Here is a 21895-nt window from a genome sequence, read left to right as displayed (position 1 = left end):
GCATCAATGAAACACAACAACCACAAAGAAATCAAAGCTCTAAAGCGCAAGTCAAAGTAATGAAGACTCATATTACCTTTACTGCCACTGGTAAAGTTTTGAAGTCCCAATATGTAATTCTACTACGACATCAAACATGTGTAAGGAGCTTCCAGTGAATGTGTGTGTGTCTACAGGACTCAGGAAGTTAAGAGGACGTTTAGCTGAATTTGGTCAGAAGTGGAATGAGGTTAAACCGGCTCAACCAGAGAGTGCATAAGACTCAAGACTAGCTGCACGCACAAGGACCAGAATAAGATAATTATAGTTTACCTCCAGTCATGAACCTTAAAAAAATCTCAACACACAGTCAGACTCCTGCTGCAACAGTTAAAGAAAGTAGCAGCAATACGAAAACACCCGTGAAGGTTAAGATGTTTATTTATTCAAAGAGCAAAATACAATATTCTAAGAAATGATGGTACAGTTGTCTTTATCGACCCGAGTGTGGAGCTAATTAATCTTCCTTCCTGGACCAATAGAGCACATGGTCCTTTCTAGTAGTCACACGATTACTATTCAAGTCTCATTAAGACATTTCGCCTGCAAAAGTGCTTACGTTTTTCCTTTCCGTTTAATTTTCTAGTAAATATTTCACAAAAACCTCACAGACATTAGCATTTATGATTGGTCGGAAAACCGCTGGTCCCAGTCTAGTAGAAGAGAGTTGTTCATTCAGGAGGGGACCTGGAGTTTAGTCAGGTGAGGAGAGGGGAAGGCCTTCTGGTGCTTTGGACCTTCTGTCACGTCGGAGAAACCAGATCTGTCCTTTACTTGCCGTTTTTCACACTGAGCATTTTCTCCTGTGATTCAAAAACAGAAAGTGAGCATGGCAAACTCAACAACACCTTGGGAATCATCTCTCAGCTGCCCGACCCCCTTACTTTGATCATGGTCTCCAGCTTGATGGCGTCTGCAGCGAACTTGCGGATGCCATCAGACAGTTTCTCCACCGCCATGCGGTCCTCGTTGTGCTCCCAGCGGAAAGCCTTCTCATCCAGGTGGATCTTCTCCAGATCACTGGCCTTGGCTGCAAGAACAAACATTCAGACATGTTTGAGGAAGAGGAGGCTGGAGAAAAGTCGATCTAACGCCTTTCTTAAAATTGTTCAAAGTTTAGGGAAAAGGTAATAGTTTACAATGGGACAAATGTTTTATGTTAATCAAATGTTTTTTTTATTTCATGTCCTCTGCTTCAGAAATAAATAAAGGTAATCAATTAAAAAAACCCTCGGGTTTAAACTTTGCTTAGAGTGCGTTTTGGTTTGGTAGCTCAGTTGAACTCCTGGCCTAACTAGTTACTGTGCCTCTATCCCATAATCAGTCACGGCAATACTGTCTCCATATAATTATATACGACGGCCAACAACTACACACAATTGTCCTTTGAAGCAAGCGTAAAATTGTAATCACAGGTGTCTGTGAAGAGAAGCCGGGGTTTATTAGGTTTTTTTATTTCCATATTTATTTTTATCTCACTAGGCGTCAAAGAATTTAGTCCAACTGAGGTTAAATCTGAAGTATTTTGGTCAAACCTCTGCCCTTTCTATATTTACAGTTCAGTGAATGTCCATGAACAATACAAGTATTTAGCAGGAAGGCTTTGAGACAGAGAGCAGTACCTTTCTCCACATTGAGCATCTCTGTGACGGTGCTGTGATCCTCGCTGAGCTCTGCCAGCAGCCCAGGGGAGATGGTGAGCAGGTCGCATCCTGCCAGGGCTTTGACCTCACCCGTGTTCCTGAAGGAGGCGCCCATCACCACGGTGCTGTAGCCAAACTTCTTGTAGTAGTTGTAAATCTTGGTCACACTCAGCACACCTTCGGGTGGGGGAGGGAGGGATTAGTCAAACATGTGGACGTCTCAGGTTCCACTACAGTTCCACCATGTTCAAACTAATCTCTCCTCTAACAACATGTGTTTATTTATAGGCTTATTAAGGCTAGTGGAAACATAATCCACATTTACCCCATGTTCTACAAGAAGCTGAAGCATGTTCCCATTCTATGATAAACGGATATATGTGTGTGAGAAGAGTTATGCACATCCTAAAAACATAAATCCATACATTTATGTTTACTTTTACACCATAACAAACAGAGAGGCGGCTTTCATTGACAGTGTTACCTGGGTCTTCATGTGGCTCGTAGCTCTTACGGCCTGTGTTGTCCTTGTACCAGTCCATGATGCGTCCAACGAAGGGTGATATGAGCGTAACATTGGCCTCTGCGCAGGCCACAGCCTGAGCGAACGAGAACAGCAGGGTCATGTTGCAGTGAATGCCATGCTTCTCCTCGAGCTCCCTGCACAAAGAAAAGAGAACAATTATTTTCAAAAACCATACAAACAGCAAATCGGTCCAGATGACAACAGGCATTGTTTCCTGCTGTGCGATTTGAAACCAACTTCTGGACCATAGTGATCACACAGCACACACTCACTTGCCAGCCTGGATCCCCTCCCAGGTAGAAGACAGTTTGATGAGCACACGCTCCTTACTGATGCCTGCCTCTTTGTACAGAGCGATGAGCCTCAGAGCCTTGGCAAGCATTTCATCTTTATCGTAAGACAATCTGTGAGGGGTACAACAACACAGACATGAAGCATTACTGGCTTGTGTAATTGCAGTGATTAAGGGGGCTGCTGGGAGTTTAGGTTTATTAAGTAAAGAGGTGGTTTGATCCCCAGCTGCTACGTGATCATATGTTCCTAAATACATTCAAAACACACGTTTGCTCCTTTTGTTTCCCTTGTGTGAAAAGATGGACGACAGACAAAGCAAAAAGTTGTTTTTAGATAAATGCAGTTATTGTCACAGCAAATGTTATGAAAGGAAGAAGTGTATTCTTGACATAGGAGTCACGACATAACTGTAAGTGGTTCTGTGAATACCAGTTTGCTGAAATCTATTATGAATAATGCTGAAGGCAGCCGGAATTCCCTCTGGGTACTGCCGTTACCACTGTTCAGGTCAGGTGCATGCTTCTGTCTCGAGTAAGCACTTCAGTTCATACCTGCCATTGAAATGTATCTTCACGTTTCTCACTGCACCTTTTGTGTTCTTCAATTTCAATTGTCTGCTCTGTATGCAAATATACTCCATTTTGGTTGGATGAGACCAAATTGTGTTGTTTAAAGCCAGTCTGACGATGACAGACACACGTGTGTGTGAGAGGGAGAAAGACTAGGAGTGCTTCCTGTCATAGTTTGACATGTCGCTTGCACCTACCTGGCATCCACCTCAGTGGAGACTCTGCCTGGAACCTTCTTGAGAATCTCCAACCCGAAACTCACAAACAGCTTGTCCATGGTGTGGGCTACCTGCTCGTCCTCAGTTCTGAACAAAGGAGGAAACATAACAGAATGTCTCAAACATCCACAAGGACTGAACATGGGTCCCATCAGCGTCTCTATGGGATCAGACACCTAAGAATTGGACTGAGACCACAATCCTCAGGGAACTCTACAGGGGCAGCATGCTTCACCGCCTGGAATACTTCAACCACACCAGCAGGGTGCAAGGGCCTGGGGAAGCTTGTGAATACAACATCCATTCTGCCATAAGGTAAAAAAGGACCCCCCAGACAGTGGAATGGCTTCTTCCCCCCCGGCCACAAGACATAAATATCTTCCACGACAGTCACCTGCACACAAAGTGTAATATTTAACAACAACACCCACACACACTCACTCATTCATTCATTCCTGTACATTTTGTTTTATGATTGTTCTAAGTGTCGACTATAATTTCCCACTTGAATCGTAGAATGGCCCTTCCCTTATTTTCACACCTCTGTGCTCTGATGTAACCGGTTAGACAAATCACATCTTGAATAATAATACTTTAACATGATACTTTTGCTTTTCTTCACAGATTAACTCAGTCGTCAGAGCTGCGTCTATTCAGGCTTACCTCTGGTCTTATCAAAGAGGTGTAATTAAAATAATTGTATAATTCAAAAGGTGTCTGGTTTAGCTCTTTAACGTGTGAAACTTCTTACCCGCCTTTGGCGATGCCGTATTTAATGGCCTGATCCAGCAGCTGCTGGTAGGCTGGCATCTTGGCAGCAGCCAGGATGAGTGAAGGGTTTGTGGTGGCATCCTGAGGCTTGTACTCTTCAATAGCTGCAGGGTGGGAAGACACAGCAAGGTCACATACATGCATATCATATTACTCATTGAGTTCAAGATTTGTTTTTGTTTTCTGCATTAAATTTGCATTTCTAATACAATCTTACAGGCCTTAGTTAAGGTTTAATAATAATAAAGATTTGTTTTTATTTAACCTTTTCAATGTAAATATGCCATAAACCTCAGATTTCAGTTTGATACGGTAACTCAAGGTTTTCCTTCAAAAGCAGCTTTTCTACACATTATAATTTGGAAAGGACTCCGACTTGTTGACTCAACCACATACAGCTGGTCTGGTGAAGCAATTGCGCCATCTAGTGTGTAGATGTTACACTTCACCATTCTCTGATAAACCTGTTCATTCGAGGCAGATGAACAGCACATGAAATAACACAATTTAACATCACCTTTGGAAAGACAAATGTTTCCCTGTATGATAATTGGTTAAATGGTTGTTTATTACAAAAGCTGGATTATACGTTTCTGTACTTAACAGTTAACACAAACTGACTTATAAAGATGAGTAATGGTAACTAAGGTTGTTCCAGAGCCTGGAGGAAGGTTTTAAAATCAGCCCTCTTGCCGCTCACAGCACTGACCTGAAACTTTTGATTTAATATGAGAGAGCGGCAGGGTCCTTGTCAAGGGGAAAAGTGGTTTAGTGTGAGTTCAGTCAGTGTTGCAAGCTGCTGCAGCCGCAAGAACAAAGACTGCCTCTGTTCTGCAGCCAGTTGTCTCTCAAACGTCATCCAGCAGAAAGAATGGATTCCTCAGTAGACCAGAGGGTTTGGACTGGATACTGGTGATATACAGTTCGAGACCCTACACAGTTTATGAGCTCCTCGTAAATGTATTCCTAGAAGACGGGCTCCGGCCTGTTGGCAGATGGGTAGTTACCTAACGCTCCATAATGTAATAGTGCTCCCAAATGGCCATTAAGGACATGCAGTTCCTTTTGCACTGATCATACGTATAGAAAGCAAGCGAAAGTACATCTAAATTACCACTGTAGGTAAAACAAACATTTCACTGTGAAGAATGATGTTGATTTAACTGCTAGCCGTGTCACGCATGTGTACAGAAAACCAGTTTTCTACACACCCACTGTTCTGTATTGTAGTGCATGCAGATACTAGAAAGATTAAATGAAAGTGAACATTATAGAAAGAAAGAAACTCAATAGCGTACTAAAAAAAAAAAAAAAAAAAAATCACAATGCTACCTTAATCTAGACGTGATATTAGTATGCATATAAGCAAATGACACGGGCCCCATCAGGCCCCTGCCACCAGTTAATGTAATGTTCCAGAGAACATTAAACGCCACTTATTAGAGAAGTGAAGTAAGACGGTGGTGTTGTAGCATGTTTGACCATGCTCTTGCAGGTCTGTGTGTAACCGAGGCGTTGGTGCTTGATTTTAACATGTCTACACTCGCAACTATTGAAACCTGAGAAGCGTTACAACATCTGGGCAAAACCTTGATTTCATAAACCAGACATAAGTGTACATTTTGAAAAGGACCAACTGTAAATCCTGAATAACCACAGCTCTTATTACGGCTTTACCTCTGTTTTTATTATTTTTGTCGCCAAAGGTGTTTTACCAGCGATGAGATACTTGAGAAGGTGTTTGTTATTTGTTGGAAAGTTCTGTCCTTGTGTGTTGCTGCATTGCACACCTAAATTTAATTATAGTTTTATTTTGCAGCCAATTGTTATTAATTTATATAATTAATGTTTTATAATTCTATTCGGGATTGAAAACTCCCTCAATATCTCTTATTCGTGATCAATGATCAACCTCAAGCAATTGAAATGCTTCAAAATCAATTACATTCCAGTCAACAGATTTGACTGTCAGCTATGTTGGACTGAGCTTAATTATACATTAGTTTGTGTTATTGTAATTATACAGTAGCTTGTGTGCAACCACTGACTCAAAGAAAGCACGGTCTAAAAGGTGTAATTTAATATGAAACAATACTCACACAATAAAACCATTAGATGAAAACAGCAGCTCCAAAATTACAGTACTAGTCTTTACTTTAGGCTCCAACTAAATATCCAACGACCGTTTATATAATTCAATAATTTCCTGGTCAATTTAGTTCTCAAATGACAACATTTTGATGGTTCCACCGTGAAAAGTCACAATCGTCTCTTTCCTTTGCCACACATGACACTACCATGAATATCTTTGAGTTTAGGACAGTTACTGTTATTACTGTTATGAGTCGATACAGAAAGTAAATTTTATAGGACAACCATTTAGATAATTACACAATTTCCTGGTAATTTTATAGCATACGTTACTAGATCTGCTGGTTCTATTTCGAAAAGTCACAATTCTCCCTTTTCACACCTGACACATGACGGTACCGTGAATATCTTTGAGTTTACGACAGTTCGTGGCAAGAAACAATTTTGACAAAATCATCTGTAGAATAGAAGTTTGTTTATATTTTACAGACACAATTAACATTTTTACAGATGAATCTATGGCGAATATCACCATTGCAGGCAGCATAATGTCCTGCTGTGCGAGTATAGCCGTATGTGTGTGTGTGTGTGTGTATGTGTAACATAATCCGCTTGGCTGCTGTCACGCCTGGCTGCACACAGCAGTTGTGTCGTGTCATCCTGACTGTGCAGAGTGTGCATGAGGAACTTTCTGGTTTGCATCACAATGTAATAGTGTCTTATGCAAACTGTTCCTCATTCTGACCCATTGAGAAACATGACCTTCTCCCCTCTGTGGCATAAATAGAGAAGAACGAGGAAGTAAAAACACAGATTACACCTTGTTCCACGTTGAGTCACCACACCAGCTACAGTTTGAAAACTCGTCCATATGTATGCCATGTGCACAAGTAGTTAATTTAAAGTAAAAACACTGTGAGGCAGGTGGGAGGATAATGTAAACAATGCACCTGAGCTATAATGTTAGTTAGCTAGCTTTAGCCACAGAGGCTAAGTTAAGCTACTGTTACTAAATTGGGAAACAAGTAATCCGCTTACGAGCTTGTCACTTTTTGTAGTTGAAAAGTTAGTGTAACCTACACTCACACATTCCGTTAGCATGCTGCTTAGCTAGCTAGCATCCAGAGGAGTGAACCTCCCCCCATGCTAATATTTAACTGGCACGGCGGTCATTCACATTAAGTTGGTTAGCATGCTAGCAGGCTATCGTTTGGCGGAGCTGCCGCGGTGTGTTACCGTGAAAGTCCCCGGTGTCCGCCACCACCACCGTGTGCTTCTTCAGCTGGTTCAGCGCGGACTCCATCTTCCTGCGTTTGTCGGGCGACTCACTGGACATGACGAGAGGCGAGCAGCTGCTTTTATACAGAGAAACACGTGAGACACCACAGGACCTGTGACAGGGACGGGAGCGAGCAGCGGGCAGGAAACGGCCAGGCGGGAGCGCGCACCGATACACTCTGTCACAGTGGAGGGAAGAGGGGGAAGGAGGGGGGAGAGAGGGAGGGAGGGAGGGAGAGAGAGAGAGAGAGAGAGAGAGAGGGAGAGGGAGAGATGGATGAATAGATAGATAGATAGATAGATAGATAGATAGATAGATAGATAGATAGATAGGAGAGAGAGAAGGAGGGAGAGCGAGAGAGAGAGGGGTTTCTATATCGATACAGATAGATAGATAGATAGATAGATAGATAGATAGATAGATAGATAGATAGATAGATAGATAGATAGATAGATAGATGGATGGATGGATGGATAGATAGATAGATAGATAGATGGAGAGATAGGAGAGAGAGAGAGATATACAGATGGGTGTAGAGCCAAAGCTAATACCTCAAAATTACAAATTAAAATTTCAGTTAGTTGATGATTTAAAAAGTTAAACCTGTGACATAGAAGGTCTTAATATTATGGTCTGTTTCCTTCAAAAGCACAGGCAGTGTGGTTAAAGGATTGATGGTCTTTTGTGATATGGTTTTTTCCACTAAAAGAAGAAAAGAGCCACGACTTATTTTTCCTCAAATGTCAACAGGGGGGATCCAAAGGAAACTGCTGGATAGAAGCTGCCTGTGAAGTACCGCTCTCAGTATGCAGCATGTGCAACAGGCAGAGTTTCCACATCACACTTGTGTAAGTTGCCTGTTGGACCATGACTGGCTCACAGACTGGTTGTGTCATAAATCATACTCGCTGGGAACCGTTCCACTTTCAGCAGGTGATTTTAAAAACAGTCCAGCGTCAGACTTTGAACAAAGACAAGATTGTGCTGCTTTGTTAGACACTAGCTGAAACATTAAATGTAGAGGCACAGATGTAAGAGCATGCACAGCAGAATCTTAAAACATACACCAGTGAGAGTTTGAACATTATGATTTGTTTTGTTTGGGCCAAAGGAAGCTGGTACAGAGGCTTTCTTAGTGGCAGCGAATGGGGATGAGAATAAATAATAAATTACACATTGAACAGTAAACAGACAGATGAGGACAGTGAGATGCAATTGAGTCATCGATCAGTTATTTAACTGAGCTCTAAGAGATGTGTGTGTCCAATACTAATAATGATAATAATAATAATAATAGCTGCATTGATGCTATATGAAGGTGCTCTTATGTGGAGAAACCGAGTAGAGAAGTCAGGTTGTGTATGGTCTTGCACATAAGACAAACAAGTGTTTGTTTCTACAGAGGCCATAATGGCTTTAGGAAAATGGAACTACTTTTTCTTTCCTATCTATCTATCTATATGTATGTATACAAAAACATTTGCTTACAAACCTCCCCGGTGTTTGTGGAGGGTCAAACGTATTTGTATGTATTATAAGCACCTGTTTGTATTCACCGCCTGCTGCTTTTAAATCGCCCCCTTGACTCAGAGCGAATTAGCCAATAACTTACCTCTGGAAATTGTCAGGGGGCCAAACACCAACAGCTCCACAAGGGACCATTATTGAGTTTGTGAGGTGCTGCAGCTGTGCTCGCCACTAGATGTCGCCCTTTTGTTCTTTTGGGCAGTCAGTGATTTTGTGAGGGAGATAGAGGGAGAGTGCGGTGAGAGTGAGAGTGTGAGTGTGAGTGAGAGAGAGAGAGAGAGAGAGAGAGAGAGAGAGAGAGAGAGAGAGAGAGAGAGAGAGAGAGAGAGAGCCTGTGGGAAGGGAAGAAACACTTTGAGAAGTTTTGTCAGTCACTGAGGGAAGAAGAGAGGCAGCCAGGACAGAGATAAGTGAGTGGTAAGTCATTTCCATGTTGTTTCTTACTGTCATAATGAGATGAATCTACTTACACCAACCGTCAGGCTGTTGTTTCCAACCCCTCCTGCTCTTCCTCCTCTTCTTCTTCTCCCCTTTCTCTCCTCTTCAAGTTTGTATTCCAGCAGCTCCCACACTGGTGTCCTCGTCTTTTGTGGAGAGTGAAATCCGCAGCTCTTGTGGGCTGAGTTTGTCTAATTAGAAGAGATGAAGTAGATCCTGGTTTCATTTATCTTGTGTGATTTGGTTAATGAGTGTTGCACTGTGTTTACCTAAGGGGGGGATCACATTCATCACAGCCAACGTGTGCTCCTAGCTCACCAGCACTTTGCTTTCCTCATAAGAAACAAACTGGAGCCCTCGTGTTGTCCGTGCGTTTGTTTTTATCACGATGTGGTGATGTGGGAGAGTGATGCTCTCTGACTGGCCGGGGCCAGAGTTTCCCTGGACCGCGATGAAAGACAGAAATAAACTTGAGGAGAAGAAAAACATTTCAGAATACCAACCATTCCTCGAGCCATTCCCTCCCATCAGTGTTTTTATTTTCTTCTGGAGGGGTTTCAGGAACTTAAGGCCTGGCTGACTTCTCAGAGCCGGGGCTGGCTGGCAAAGAGCATACAATGTGCCCTTATGTGAGGTGAGGCAGAGGTCTTACATTCACCTGGAGGAAGCTGTTCCATATTACATGAAGCACATCAAAAATGTATCTGGACTTTAATGAAGGCAGTGAAGCTGGATTAAGAGGAAATCAATCATGACAAACACATAAACCCGGAGATGTTCTTTGTCTTCCTGGGCACATTCTAGCTCATTGCATCAGCAGGATTATATTAGACAAAGATATATTTTAATAGTTTCTTCATTTGATGTGAACAGTCATGAAAGAACAAATATGTTGAGAAATGCCATCTTGAAACCTTATGAGAACATATGCAACTTAGCTTATTCTGCAGTTCAAACAATGAAATTAAATATTGCCCCTTTTATTACGTGCATGATGTCACTGTTTATCGTTTACTGTATACTCCAAAGTCCACAAAGCCCAATTCAGCAGCAGCACAGAAACCTCTAGACGGACCATGAAATCCAATCAACACGTCAATGAAAAGATTCAATGAAAACTGGACAGGTTGACCTTCGTGAAAATAGGATTTTTTTTACACGATCGTCTTATTAGACTTAGCCAGTTGAACCAGCTTCAACTTAGAGAGGGAGAGATGGATGAATAGATAGATAGATATATAGATGGATAGATAGATAGATAGAGAGGGAGAGATAGATAGATAGATAGAGAGTGAGGGATAGAGAGTGAGGGATAGATAGATTAGAGAGAGGTTGGTTGTCTATAGATAGATAGATAGATAGATAGATAGATAGATAGATAGATAGATAGATAGATAGATAGATAGATAGATAGAGAGTGAGGGATAGAGAGTGAGGGATAGATAGATTAGAGAGAGGTTGGTTGTCTATAGATAGATAGATAGATAGATAGATAGATCTTTTCATTGACGTGTTGATTGAATTTCATGGTCTTGAGGTTGTTGTGCTTTGTGTACGTTGGATTATACAGTAAACGTTAAATAGTGACATTAAGGGAAAGCTGAGTTTATTTTAAACTGAATTACATTAAACATTTGATGGTTAAAACTTCTAAAATATTAGGACTTGCTTCTCCTCTTTGTTTTCATAGATTGAACACATTTGTGGTTTATGACTCCATTGGTCACACAACACTACATTTTAAAGAGTTATTTATTGTACAGAAACATATAGCACCCATCCAACTTTTTCTTTCTTATATATCAGCTCCGGTACCAGAACTTTAACAGTTTGCAGTTACTACATATCAATCCAATACCAATACGAACAGCTTCTTCACTGTGTGGAAATTATTCATAATGTCCAAATATGCAATGTGATGACTCTTTTCCCATCGCCAGCAGAGGAGCCTGCCTCTCTGGTTCTCTCCCCTCGGTGTGCCGCGTACGTTGATCTCTCACCTCGGTTTACAATTAGAAACTGACAAGACCGAGCAGAGACGATAATCATAAATTAGCGAGTCACCTTATTTGCACGTTTCACCCGGGTGAGACATTTCCGACACTGCTGATCGGACCCAGGGGTGAACGTTGATTGTGTCTATTCCAGCTGGAGACAAAAGCCAGATGTTAGAAACATGTAACATGACTCAGAACCAGCAGACAGCATCAGAGCGTCCCCGTCTGTGAGGCGTGTATTTGATCATCTTTCTTTGATTGACTGATCATAAAGTCCGATCAATAGGATAATCAGTAATGGAAGTAATCGTCATCTGCCACGAGGGAGATGTGGTTGCAGTAGGAAGAGTAGTAGATTGACAAGGCAGCTTTAGGAAGAGTAGGTGCAGAGAAAGATGTAAATTAGAAACTGAAATAAGAAGACAGTTTCGAGGAGGAGACGTCTGCCGTCAGTCCCCACTCAGGAATAGTCACGAGTTCAAATAGTTTTATGCTAAAAACGCATAACAAGGCACAGACTAAATCCCGGTCCTGTTACATTAAATTTCATTCGCGATAAGTTGAACTTTACTGAAAAAGACAGGTTCGAGTTTCAACTTAGAGATGAAGTGGGGCTCATGTTCTATGTATAACCTAATGACTGCTGCTGCTGCTGCTTCCAGCTGACGGTGACAGGCCGGGGCTGCTCTGACACATTCCAGGATGTTGCACTCATAAGAGACAGTGGAAGAGACGGAGTGAACTTCCCTTTCTCATGTCCTCCCACATTTCATCAGCTCCGGCTCTACTGATGACCTGATGGCTGTGGACAGTCGGCAGCTGCCCCCTGTTTACATTCAGCTGCCAGACTCTTTTTCATTCTGCAGCTTTACAGTGCACACGGCATCTCGCTGTTTTAATGGAAGCAGTGAAAATATGTTGGAGGGAGGGGGTGTCGAGTGTTTTCTTTAATCGGCCCGGCTGCTATTTGTCCAGCTTCAGCTCCACGGCTGACACGCCGGCTTCTCTAGGTGGGGCGGCTCCCTGGATAATTGCCCTGAACACTGGCTCTACTGAATGTGGACATAACAAGGCTGCATTATACTGCTGCCTGTAGGTGTGTGTGTGTGTGTGTGTGTGCGTCTGTGTGTACACACTGTTCTGCTCCGAATTCATCACCCAATTTCCCCCCCCAGTTTGCCTCAGGTGCATTTTTTTACGCCAGATTTCAGCCAGACTTCACTGCTGTTGTTCCCTCGCTAGGTTCCTTTCTCCTGCAGTTTTCACCCTCATGTTCTCGAAGCCCATTTCTCTTCAGCTCCCACCAGGAGAAGAGCAGGGGGCTGAGGAGGGTGGGGTTCAGTTAAGTTGAATATACTGTAGGTAAAATACAATATGTAGGGTACGTCTCTATCTTCTGATCTTCACTCCAGCTCCGTCAGACGGAGATGAATGAGACCAGAAACAAAAAATATATCTTATCTCATGGGAAATCAGATGAAGGTAATAGCGATAGAGGATGGAGGTCCAGTTCTCTGCTGCCTTGCATCCAGTGAGAGATGGAGCCAAACCACAGAGTGAGACAAAGGAAATACATATCTTTGCCACGTGACTTACATAGAGCGATATTACACAGCACTCCATGAATTATAGGCATTACACCACAGCAAATATAGGACCACAAAGTATGATAAGGCCTATATAAATTAATTATTAGGCAAGAATTAGAAAAGATTATGGGGAAGATTCAATTTTAATTCATCTGGTGGTATAAACTCTGTAGCTGCAGCAGAAGGGATATAAAGAAATACAAAGAAAAACAAAACAGACTATTAGGTGTTAGGATATTGAACCAGGAAAACCCGATTACACATCGATTTTAGGCAGCTCCCGCTTTGAACCTGTCTGTTTGGCTTGGCCTGTGGTAATACTCCAGAGCTACTTCAGAATTATCCCTAGTCATGAGTAATGCCAAGGAGTAAAACAGGCCTTCAATATACTATAATGGAGCTTTTTATAAACAGTCCATAGTGCAGAGTGAAGTTCGGAAACTTTGAGTTCATCCTACCTGGTTTATCTGCAATGAAAATGTTATTGTCAAGAAGCTTTACTTAATTGGACACTGCTCTACGCCGGCCTCTGAACAATACACACACTAAGTGTGAAGCTGCTAAGATGTGGTTTGTGAGCCACATACAGACGCTCGTTTGTGGTATTAGTGGATAGATTTACAGAATTCCATGTATGTCGACATGTAAGCGCTGATTTATGTTACTGCCAGAGGGGGGTGTTTAAAGTTGAACGCCCAATGCCCTGCCCAAAGTAAACCTTATGGAAAAACCCTGTCTATACAGTAACGCCCAATAACTTACTGAATGTGAAAATGACATGTAAGAATCTATATAGTATATAATATTACACAAGATATAAACCTAAGTGTACTGTTAATACTGTAATAATATTGTTTTCTGTGGGAGATTCACTTATTTGCTCTCTTGCAGTGACTTAGATAAGATAAGATTTCATATTTGTCTGTCAAATATAAAACTTTGATATCTAACAAACCAGTATGAAGCTGCTGTGTACAGCTTGGTAAAAAAAACAGAAGGAACCAACTCGCCTGGCGACATAATCTTCCTCCCAGCACCTGTAAAACTACACAAGCTGTTGTTTGTTTAATCCGTGCAACAATCAAAGTGTGAAGAAGAATCTCTCACGGGGGGGGGGGGGGGCACACATGGGACCAGTGTAATATACCTGTGCCTTGTTTCTATATGGGTCATGTGGGGGAACAGATTTGTGTCCCTCAACAATAACAGAAAGGAAATCAAAGTGTGAGTGTGTTTGACGGACGCAGTCACACGGCAGTGATCATTTGCATGTGAGTGCAGGTGCTGGACGTCACGCAGGGCAGATGCTTCATTCTGCAGCCGGGTCTCTCAGGTAGCGAGGCTCCAACATGGACACTTACTTTCTGAAGGCTCTATTTTCTCCCCTCTGCTCCTCCCTGTCGAGAGAAACGGCAGAGATGTTGGTGCCGAGTGAAAACCACAGGCCACAACCACACTGTGCTGCTGACTCCCAGTCTCACGCCCTGTTAGAGGGAAACACAAGGCAGCCCCCCCCGCTCACTACATTTCTTGATGTTTCCTCCTCACACCCCTTTATTTCATTCTGTCTCCTCCATAATTGACCCCTTCTAACGGACATATGCAGCCGTGTATTGTATTTAAGTTTGTTTAGACTCCTTCGTTTTCTTTGCAGGTGATAAAAATAGCAGCATGCATTTACATTCTGGTTCCTTTTAGCCCTGCAGACTAATCTTTACATAACATGTAATTTTTGCAATTGCACATTGAATTCTTTCAATGTGTAGGCATGCCACAAAGTCAGAATATTTCCTGCACAGTTGTGTTTGGATGATTGAAGGCGTCTTTGTCGTGGCTCTACTGCGATTTCTCACAAAGACTGTTTATCAAGCTCCGCCGCATATTTTCTGTCATTAGTTTTAAGGCTGAGTGAAACACACATAAGTAAGAGCTCGACTTTCATTTACATTTATTTGTGGCTGCCACTCGTTGCCAGTCCTAATAGATTTAGTCTAACTTTGTTGAAGCTGCCTCCCTCGGCGCGGCTCATGCTATGGCCTCAGAGTGAAAATCAATGTTCATGACTTTAAAATGAGAGCATCTGTCGACTGGAAGAACAATGCCTTCAGAAAGTTTCCAATAGTGTCCCGACGTGCGCCACACTGAATACAGAGTGGATTGTGATCTCAAGTTGACAACGGACAAAGTATCTTCAACACAACTTTTTTCTGTTATTTACATTTTCTCTTCAAATAGACGATTTGTGAAATTATAGCTCTGGTTATTCTCAGAAGTGTCTTTGTTTGCTTGTAAAATCTGGATTCACAGTTTTTTTTTCCTTCTCTTTATTGAAAAGGTGCAATTTTCTCCGGCTCAACAGGGAGCCTCTGTATCTTCAACGCACTGCAGAGACTTTGAATGAGACTCATTCAAGCTCGCTTTTGTTTTATGGCTCGACTACTCAACAACTTAGACATTCGAGTGCTGAAGTGACTCTGTTTTGTATGATGACTAGTTCTCGTGCACATTTTGGAACGAGAGCTGCAGCTTCTTATTCCAACATAAATGTTTGCCGTCATTAAATACCCGTGGTCTCTTGTTCTGATGTGATTGTCTCAGCATGAACAGACTGAGAGGAATAATTTCATCCGGCCCTGGAACAAACTGCCAGAAGATTAATCTTCTGTGACTCGCTCCCTAAAATCTGACTTTTGTCTCTGCTCCTTCTCGTCAGCTTTTTGTTGGAAGAATCTTTGAGCCGTCCAGCCTTTTATATCCAGACACAGCCATTGGGAACACCGATTTGATCATAGGATGTATAGGAATGAAGAAATTATTGGATGATTTCAGTACAATAAACCACATATATCAATATATCTACTATTACTAGAAAAAAACAATAAAAAGAGCATGAAGCTGCTCACATCATTTATGAATCCACTGAGCGTCCGACATCTTCATCAGGAACACGTACATTTCCCTCAGGTGTAATCGCCGTCAAACGTTAGGGGCCATTGGGAACCAATAAACAACAAAAACACAACTGCAATTATCGTGTGCAACATGAATGTAATACAAAGGATATAATTTTTTTTTATCTCAAATGCACAATAAACTGGAACAGCCTCACTGTCTCAAACCAACAGATTTGCCTGGATTCACCCAGACCTTATATCTCCTCCCCTTCAGAGCCCCTCCCCCTGGGCACAGACAGGTAAATCCCTCCTCTGACCCGGACCCTCACAGGATGAGCCCTGATTCTGTCCTGAGATTCTTTAACACAATTGTTTCTTAGCTAAAAAAGTCCAGTTTTGTTGTTTCTCATAATAGTTTTATGAGGCCAAAAATCTCCAGGCTACAGGGATTTTCCAACCTTTTCCTCCAGTGACTTCGTAGCTGTTACGCAGCCCCCCCAAAACTTGAGAAATAAACAGTTTGTTGTTCAGTTTGTCAAAATGTTCTCCCACATTGAAGCCTCTGTGACTTTTTGCCCTGACACTGCAGGCCCTTTTCGTCTGCTCGGCTCATTGTACTGGGATGGATGGCACTGGGAGGAAACTGCAGCTTCACAAGAGTCTTGTTTTCACTAACGAAGCCAGACGCTCTGGATTTTTTGTCTGACCCTCAGACCAGTGGAACTAAAAAGCTGTCACACCACGGTTACATTGGCGGAATTTGTGGAGTAAAGAAACCAAGATTACTCATTTACGAACTTAAATGGGACGTATAAGGAGTAAGACAAACTGAAAATGCTTAGGACAAAATTAAACATGTACCAAAACGTGGTTGCACAAGTGTAGGTGTAAACCTTTAAAGCATATTCAGCATAACAGTCTTTTCTGTTCAGGAGACGTAGGAGCAAACTCCTGAACACTGCCCTCCTCAGGTCAAACCACAGATATTAATGTAGATACAGGTCTTGGCTGCAACAAGAGAACGGTGAAGGAGTAATGTTAGTCACCCAAACAATGTTTGTCTGATTGTACGTAGATTTATCCCCGAACTACCTGGTAGATTTAGAAAAAACATGGGGTAGAGCGTCATCAATTTGTAGACACTTTCGCTGCAAAGTAATATCTCTTATTTTAGTATTAATAGCATGGCTAGAACGGAGCCTGTGACCTAAGAATTGAATTGCCAGCCACTGTTGTATGGAAATGTGGTACACGTGACAAATAAAGTTAACCATACAAATGAAAAGTGTTTCCGCCCGGTCTCGAACCGGGGACCTTTCGCGTGTGAGGCGAACGTGATAACCACTACACTACGGAAACCATATGTCTATGGTCCAGGCTAAAGAAGTCCAAGTAATAGTTCTGGTGGTTTTAAGAGATGTGTCAAAACATATGTGAAAAACAGCTGCTATCACATGCACATGTAGCTTGTTAATATTAAATTATAATCGTAATTATGTGACAACTAAACACACTCACTCTTCGAGAGAGAGAGGAATGGGGGGAGAGAGAGAGAGAGAGAGAGCGAGAGAGAGAGAGAGAGATGGTTCGTCCCATTGCCTATGACATGGAGATCTGTGCAGCACAGACCACATCTCCTCGTGCAGCAGCAGGTCAACTGAGCCTTTCATTATCGTTAAATGTTCCAAAGTGATGCAACGGTTTCCGTAGTGTAGTGGTTATCACGTTCGCCTAACACGCGAAAGGTCCCCGGTTCGAGACCGGGCGGAAACATTATTTTTCTCTCGTGGACGAAACATGACTCAACTTTACATAATTTAAAACATTTAAAAAAGAATACAGTATGGAGGTATGGAGGACCATATGGAGGACCATACATGACATAAGTAAAAATAAATAAATAAAGAAATGTATAAATAAATACAGAAATAAATAAATAAATGAATAAATAAAAATGGAAATAAATAAATAAATACAGAAATAAATAAATAAATATGTTAATACCAAAACAAATGTCAAAAGAAATGTCTTAAATATATATTTTGGTCCTCCATATGTATGGTCCTCCATAGAACAAACACAACAGGACGAAGCACAACTTATAAAAGTTGATCCCGTGTGTGAGCATTCATCAAACTGTTGTTAATGGACATTATCAAGAGGAAGCTCCGTGCAGAGATGAACGGCGGCTTCCGGTTTGACACTTTCACAACTGCGACATGCAGCGAAACGTTCCGGCCGCTCCGCTGTTGTCCCGGGTCCGGTTATAAGGTTACTCCCTATGGCTCAAGGAGAAAAAACGATGTTTCCGCCCGGTCTCGAACCGGGGACCTTTCGCGTGTTAGGCGAACGTGATAACCACTACACTACGGAAACTGATGCACGTTGCGTTTGAGTGGCAAAAAGCCGACACACATTATAACTCTGGCGCACAGCTCAAGCAATACTTGGTAAAGACAACATCATCTGTTCTTCACATCTGGAGTCTTCACATCTGGAGTCTTCATATCTGGAGTCTTCATATCTGGAGTCTTCATATCTGGAGTCTTCACATCTGGAGTCTTCACATCTGGAGTCTTCATATCTGGAGTCTTCATATCTGGAGTCTTCATATCTGGAGTCTTTACATTTGGAGTTTTCACAAATGGAGAGTCATACACTATTGAAGTTATAAAACAAGAGAGGCAGTCCGGGGGAAGTCAATCTGCTTAGAGGGCGTGACTTTGAAAAGAGGGCTGATGGGGGGGGTAGTTCCTGCTCTTGCTTTTTATAACTCACCAACAGTAGCTTTAGAACCCAACAGGACCATGAGATGAAGTCAAGGGGGTTGAATTTGCTCGGTGAAGCTGACCCTCTAGAATAATACAAATATAGAATCATATTTCCCCGGTATCAGTAGGAAAGAAATGATTGTGACCCCCCCCCCTCGGTAATGAATTTAAAGTCTTTTTAGCCTTTTATTTTTATCACAACTGCTGGGAGCGATGCTGCCCTTTTTCTGCCTCTTACTCACTAATGGATTTTCTCGATTTGCCATATTTTCTCTTAAAAGCGGTGTCATGTCGAGAACACTGACTAATGCGATATCTCGTGTTCCTGCCATTTTGGGATGATTCATCTAATTAAATCCCCAAACAGCTCACAGTGGCTAATGTCACACACCATTAGCCCCAGTTAACAATAATTTCTCCAGCACAGTAACTAACCCTCGTGTAGGGGCTTTTGTTGGTCTCGATCACTGTGTCCTTTGTCAGATACACACACACACACACACACACACACACACACACACACACACACACACACACACACACACGCTGTGTTTATCATCATATAGACATGGATGGGTTCGTGAATTGGCAGCACCGGCCCGGTGGTTCGAGCATTGAGCAGGCCTCTGTGCCACAGCATCTGTCTGAAGTGATTGTTACTGCTCTAAGATGACGGAGACCAAAGAGGTGTAAAGTGGCCGCCGACGTGTTCAAAATAACCACAAAGAGACGCACAATGACCACAAAGAGACACAAAATGACCACAAAGAACTCTCAAAATGGACATAAAGAGACTCTAACCACCACAAAAAGGGCGAGCAGCCACAACAAACAGACACAAAGACGACTACAAAGAGATGCACAATGCCAGGGAAAGAGAGGCAGCACAAAAACAAAGAAATTCACAATGACCCCTCAGAGATACAGGGGGCTTTAATATCCCTGTGCCCAGAGGCCCCTGGACTAATATGTCAGTGCTCATTGATTGTGGGTTGCTAGTGTGAGACGGAGGAAGTCGGACGTTGTTGTCTTTTTAAATAATATTTCAGGACACACAGACGTAAAGTAGTAAATGCCTCATGTTGCACTCCCATGTTTTGGTCCCTATCTGCTCGTAGGTCTGTGTTATAATTAACATGCACAGGCTGTGACACTTTGGTCCACAGTGACTTGTTCTCATTGAGAAGTTCACGAGGTTCTTCCTCACCGACACAGCCTGCGGATTATTTGCCATGGAGACAAAGCTGTCGGAAGTCGGGAGGAATACGTTGATACGTGTGTTTGCTTCCTTTTCGCTGGAGGAAAATACGTAATGGGAAAGTTTGAGGAGCGTTGTTGACCAAGGGCTCGGCCGCTCTCTGGGACGATTTCTCACAGAAGCGCGTTGGATATGCAGTGTTAGGAATTCAATATTTTAGCTGTTGTGCGGGTCTGACTGTACTATTTGCAATAAAGGCAGAAGGGGTTCCTTGAGCAGGTGGGGCCAGATATAAGGCCTTTATACAAATGATTTATAAATAACCCTTGCTGCATAGTGTTAATAATAAATCTTAGAATTGTTCTGAATTCTAACTTTTCGTATTAAACCATTATTCCCTTAGATTCATTCACATCACATATATTTCATGCAGCTGTCTGATAAAGTTCTGGAAGTCGGACAGAGTGACTTTGTTCACATTGTTTTGTCTCGTTGTTTTGGTTTAGAGGATCCTAATGTTTACATCAATAGGACATTGTTTGGATATAGCAGGAACATCATATTGCTTTCTCCAATGGCCTACATGGCATCAGCTGTGTCAAGGCCTTTCATGAAGAGAACATTTTGCTTAGAAACTATAAGTGTAGTAGTAGCGTCATGGAGAGTGGCTTTTTGTCACTTCCTGGATTCCTTTTGCTATTGCTTACTGATTTAGCCTAGGCTGTGATAATTGTCCATAGCTATGTTGTTCAACCTTCATTTCATCTCAATAAATACTCAAATTAGACCAGTCCGGCTCATCTCTTATTTAGGATAAACCAACACGCCTGACAGCAGTAATGTATTTCTCCTCTTCTTCTCTTTTCATGTTTTGCCATAAATTACTTTCTAAAACCTATTTTCTTGTGTTTTCATAATCAAAAGTAAAGCTAAAAAAACATAATGTTTTAAAAACCCATAGACCTTGATTAATAACCTGATTATTCCCTCATGAATTATTCACTGAGAGTATCCACTTTATGTTTGGTTTATTAGTCTGACCTGCTTTATTTCCGTCTTCACCTTGAATTGTTTGCATATTATTGTCTTATCACGTTGTGTTCTGCAGCTTTTAGTCATTAGCCCTTCAACAGAGTAGCTAACAGGGCTGCACACAATGTCTGATACTTGAAAACAAAAGATATTACAGCACGTCTGGTTGTGCACTGTAAATGAAAACGCCCCTGTGTGTTTATGACACTTTCATTGAGAGCCTCTGCCGCTGTCGTAGCAGGGAACTGCTATTAACAGAGGGCAGCAGCTTGTTTCTGCAGAGCCATGGCAGTTGTTGTGATTCCTGTGGTTAGAGTTAACACAGCAGAGGCTCTGCCCTCCCTGTTGTTAATGGTGATACTGGAGTCACTGGGGTGCAAGCTGGCAGTTTTGAAGTCGGCCACAGGGGGCTAAATGAGCCATCCAGTGAGTCTGTGGTTAAAGAGCAGAGCGGCATGACGCTCCCTGTTCCCGAGCCCGGAAAAGGACTGACATTCCAAAGTCTCTAAAGATGTATATGAAATATTTAGATGTGGTTTCTGGGCATGCAGTCAGTGTGGGAGAAAGGAGAGATTTTTTAAATGAGGAGAGAGTTTATTCCTCTGGGTCGGGAAATAGGAAAAGGAAAGAAGAAAGAAATATGTTGAAATAACATTATGGATATTTGTTACTATCCCCTTAAAATTTGTGAATTACACGCTGGCTTTCTATGGAGCCCTATTTTCCTGTCTGCACTTATCATAACGCATGTAACAGAACACATCATCGATTGCAAGAAACAATTGGTAACATAATGGAGAAGTGTGTGAATGTTTGAAGTATTTGTACTTTACTTATAACAAAGAAGTCTCATGCATGTGCACACATACAAGCTCAGTCTCTTGCAGGGCGACTATGAATTGTTGTTACTACAAGCAGGTAAAACAGTCGATAACGTTTCAAACAGAATAAATAAATAACAGCATGAGAATCAAGGAACAAATTTAATTGTCTAATCAGAGCAAACACAAAGCAGAGGG

General features: G+C 42.0%; 2 protein-coding genes and 3 non-coding genes across 5 annotated transcripts in view; 2 read left to right on the top strand and 3 right to left on the bottom strand.

Moving 5' to 3' along the window:
• Positions 1–402: 402 nt before the first annotated feature.
• Positions 403–7579, bottom strand: taldo1 (transaldolase 1). Its single transcript, XM_062398069.1, has 8 exons — positions 7388–7579; positions 4041–4164; positions 3269–3376; positions 2481–2612; positions 2167–2342; positions 1662–1859; positions 924–1069; positions 403–842 (listed from the first exon to the last, which is right to left on the bottom strand). Exons 1-8 carry the CDS (start codon positions 7485–7487, stop codon positions 810–812), a joined length of 1017 nt encoding a protein of 338 aa, XP_062254053.1. The 5' UTR covers positions 7488–7579; the 3' UTR covers positions 403–809.
• A 1698-nt stretch (positions 7580–9277) lies between these two features.
• The window catches only part of tspan4a (tetraspanin 4a), a 120752-nt gene continuing 108134 nt past the window's right edge, over positions 9278–21895 (top strand). The window contains exon 1 of the mRNA XM_062397830.1: positions 9278–9374. The gene's annotated coding sequence lies outside the window, so the exon portion shown is untranslated. The remainder of the gene's footprint in view (positions 9375–21895) is intronic.
• trnav-cac (transfer RNA valine (anticodon CAC)) lies at positions 17162–17234 on the bottom strand. Its single transcript has one exon. It is a non-coding gene; the product is annotated as a tRNA-Val (tRNA).
• Positions 17576–17648, top strand: trnav-aac (transfer RNA valine (anticodon AAC)). The gene has a single exon. It is a non-coding gene; the product is annotated as a tRNA-Val (tRNA).
• trnav-aac (transfer RNA valine (anticodon AAC)) lies at positions 18179–18251 on the bottom strand. The gene has a single exon. It is a non-coding gene; the product is annotated as a tRNA-Val (tRNA).

This window comes from Platichthys flesus, chromosome 1, assembly GCF_949316205.1.
Source record: "Platichthys flesus chromosome 1, fPlaFle2.1, whole genome shotgun sequence".
Taxonomy (NCBI): Eukaryota; Metazoa; Chordata; class Actinopteri; order Pleuronectiformes; family Pleuronectidae; genus Platichthys; species Platichthys flesus.
The sequence above is the reverse complement of the archived record's forward strand: the minus strand, read 5'-3'. Positions and strand labels throughout refer to the sequence as shown.